This window comes from Coregonus clupeaformis, chromosome 11, assembly GCF_020615455.1.
Source record: "Coregonus clupeaformis isolate EN_2021a chromosome 11, ASM2061545v1, whole genome shotgun sequence".
Lineage (NCBI taxonomy): Eukaryota > Metazoa > Chordata > Actinopteri > Salmoniformes > Salmonidae > Coregonus > Coregonus clupeaformis.
The window spans coordinates 25,521,689-25,525,461 of NC_059202.1; the positions used below are offsets into that span (position 1 = coordinate 25,521,689).

Here is a 3,773-nt window from a genome sequence, read left to right on the forward strand (position 1 = left end):
CAAAGCTCAATTAATTACTAATAGGGAAAGAATACACTGTTTTGTAGGCCACTTCTTTCCCAATAACATTTTAGCAAATGTGGACTTTTCAGCAATAAACTGTCAAAACTCTGACCAATCTGTTAAGATATATTTACAATGAGGGCGATGAAGGTTTCGCCCTTTCAATTACAAGGCGTGTTTTTGCAATGGTAATAATGTGGTGAAGTGTGAAGCAATGATATATATATTTGAATTATTATGAAGAACGCAGGGACTGATAATGGTAGGACTGTCTTCAATAAAATAAGATTAATGCTAAATCGGAAAAACATTTGAGCTCAAAGAAAAATGGATGAATTCCACATTTAAAGAATTCTAATGTGGAGTCTACTGACAACAAGTCACTGTCTGTGCTAATCTGAAATAATTATTATAACTGTCATTTTGAAATTAAGCATATAATCCTCTTTCCGCTGTAACCCTATTTAACCTCCAGTGAAATTAAAGTGAATGGGAGCACATGGAATGTCATCAATTGTAATTAATAAAAACAGCCTCCAACAAACTGTAAAACATCCCCATGGAATCCCATAATAACCATGTCATTGTAAGTATATGACTTAATAATAGGAACATAATCAATTTGAAGAAAGTTAATCTCAGTTTCCTGAGTCGAACAGCTATATTGCATATAACATTCCAAATTTTTAAGGCGATTTTTTGTATTGCCGCAAGATAGTGATTTTGCCAAGTAGGTTACTAAAAAACAGAACATTTCAAATGTTGTTGTGTATAAACCTTTTTTCAATAGAAACCTAGAAATTCAATTCCAATCTGAGCAAATAAAGAATGAATTGTAACAACACACATGCAACATTACTTTCCCCATTCAACAAACATTCACTTAATAAGCAGCACTGAAAATACATTGTTTTATAGAATTAAAATGTAAAAACATCAAATTATTTATTGTACAGAAGACAACTGAGATTCAGCACCAGCTTATCTATTGACAAATGTCTATTGACTATGATAACTTAATGAATTGAAAAGCTCTTCAGTACTTCCACTGCTTTGTACACTATACGGAGTTATTACAGTGTGTAAGTACAGTTCACAAAATCCTTTACAATCCACAATGCAAGGCTGGGATACACATTTCATTCAAATATACATATACACAACTACCGTATCTCATGAGACAACTTTTTAACAACTAAAGAAACCCCTTTTCTTTTTCGAAGAACACGTGCAAGAGACCAACTGAAAGCTACATGCTTTTTTAGAGGATACAAGTTTAAAAAGCATCAAAAGATTGCTCAAAATGAGCAAGTCAACTCAACATTTCCGCACACCCAGTCTTCAGCCCCATGGTCCCAGAGAGAGAGAGGGCGACAGACAGTGAGGAAAGCCCACACATCACTACCCCCCTGCCATCCAAAAACAAAACCACCACTGTACCACCACCACCCATCTCTTTCCCCTCTGTAACATGTCCCCTCTGTAGAGAAGGTTTTCTCTGTGACTCATAAGGACAGGGACAGGCAGAGGAAGATGACCGTTTCTCTCCTTCAGCCCCTCATCAGTTCCCTACACACAGGCATGAAGCTCTGTCTGCTGCCTGCTGCTGTGGCCAAGATGGCCTGGGTGAGGGGAGAAGGGGGTGAGAGAGTGCGAGAGAGACGGGGGCCAACGGATTGGAATTCTGAAGTTCGTGGTCTTCTTACAGAGGAATAATCCAGCCATTGTCTCCTGGCAATACAACTATCTTCTTTTATTCAAGCTGGCAAGGAACCTGCCGTGGAGAAAAGTACCAGCGGAGAAAGTACCAGCTCTCGTCATCACACTCCCCTTACAAAAAATCATTATAATAATAATAATAACGCTGGCAATAATTAAGATAATAATAATATAATGATGCCAGGACTAAAGAGTCATCCCCTAATGAACACAGGACGCTGGGAGTTTCAAAGCCCTTTTATCCAGCCGACTGGACTAATTTGTATCTGCTAGCCACAATAGACTATTGAGAATCCCCCTGCCCCTCTTCGTCTCTCAGCAGTCTACAAACTCCACTCAGCTTTTTTTCTCCTTCTAGTTGAACCTCTCCCCATCGCTGCTGGAGCAACAAGAATGTCAAAGGTTGTCTGGCCTCTATGACCACAACAAGCAAGTGAATCTGCCCCGGCACTGGGTCCGGCTCATCCCAGGGCATGGGGGCTTTTTTCCCATTCTGTGTGCTTTAATTGCTGGCGCGGCGTGTCAGTGTTCAGGAGTAGAGTGCAATGCACCGCACACTTGGCTTGGCTGCAAGCAGCCGGAGCACCACGCAAAAAAAAGCTCTCTCAGTGTAAACCAGAGGTGTGACAGAAACGGTCCAAGACTTTTTGGTTCTTTTTTTAACGCCATCACTGAACCTTCCTCGATTAGATGAGACAAGCGGACGCTGGAAAATATATTGATTTACTTATGGCAAGGACTAACTGCTCTATGCACTGCAGGAAAGTTGAATGAATGTCAGCAGATGAATTGTTGTTTGTGAAAAAGTGAGAATATTTCCTCTACAAATGGGTATTTATTTTCCTGAAGCAAACTAAAGTTCTATAAACAGGACACTGTAAAAGAACACATAAGTACAGCGTTGGCAGGACAATATTTCAGATCTGACATCCTGAATTGAGATGACAAGAAAAAAACAAGGGGGCACGAGTCTCAAGGCTCCTACAGAGAGAGGACTGTAACATTGACAAGACACAAAAACAAACAACAATCCACTCATTAAAAATCCACTCAATGTGAAGTTGAAGAATGGAGTTTCAAAAAAGACACAAAAACATATTGTTTTTTTTTAAAGGCTCTAAAGAAGAGGGGGGGAATCGTTTTTTTAAGAAAAAAAAGGGGGGAAAGAAGGAGGAAGAAGTAAAGAAACAGCTTCGGTTGCTGCCAACTTACCATCCACCATGTCCTGGCCGAGATGTCGTAGCAGAGCTGCCATTTGATGGAGCCTTCCGTGGTTTTGCCTGCCATTACACTGTCAGCAAGCTTCATCTGATGCTAGTGCACTCACCGGAGATAAGACGCCTAATTGAGAAAACATTTGCACTGGCATGTTGGGCAACATGAAGCCTGCTCCATACCATATGGAATCATGGGTAAAAAAAAAAGAGGAAAAAAAAAGAAAAAAAAAATCCTTGACAATGAACCAATCTCAAGCAGACCCCGTGGCAAGGTGAGCAGCAGTCATCTGCTCACAGAGCGGCTGTCTTTAGAAAAAACACCAGAATGATGATCCTTTTTTCCACATCACTGAGTGCCTGGGGTCATTTTCTCTCCCTATTTAATTAGGGCTTGTTCTTCATCACCACCACCACTAGCCCGTTGACTTAGGTCTGCACAAGTTCTTCTATTTTCCTGACTTTCTGCTCTCTTTTTTTGGGGAGGAGTGGAGAGATTTAATAGGACAGAGTCAGGTAGAGAAAGGGAGTGAGGGCAGTGGGCTGAAGCGCCACAGGCTATTAGCCTGAAATTTCTGCCGGACAGATGGAACTGCTTAAAGACTATCATGCAATGTTTTGTTTTGGGCTTCCCCCCCCCTTTCCCGGCAAATGTCTATCTTTTGGCATAGGATCCACTAAAGCCCCCCCCAAAAAAACGGACATAGGGTGGTCACTTTTACTGACTGCCATACTTGACACTCTGCTAATAATTTTTTATCTAGACAAAGTCTGGACATTATGTGGTGGAATTCAAGGCTGTGTGTAGCAATGCTGTCCGGAAGACATTTCACGCCT

General features: G+C 41.0%; 1 protein-coding gene across 4 annotated transcripts in view; it reads right to left on the reverse strand.

Moving 5' to 3' along the window:
- Positions 1 to 3,570, reverse strand: part of LOC121576440 (nuclear factor 1 A-type) — a 250,098-nt gene extending 246,528 nt beyond the window's left edge. For 2 of the 4 annotated variants that reach the window (XM_041889583.2, XM_041889582.2), the window contains exon 1: positions 2,935 to 3,548. In XM_041889583.2, coding sequence (XP_041745517.2) covers positions 2,935 to 3,030 — 96 coding nt within the window. In that variant the 5' untranslated portion in view covers positions 3,031 to 3,548. Of the gene's footprint in view, positions 1 to 2,934 lie in introns of all 4 variants that reach the window. The other 2 variants (XM_041889580.2, XM_041889579.2) reach the window with 2 other exon arrangements.
- Between the last annotated feature and the right edge of the window lie 203 nt (positions 3,571 to 3,773).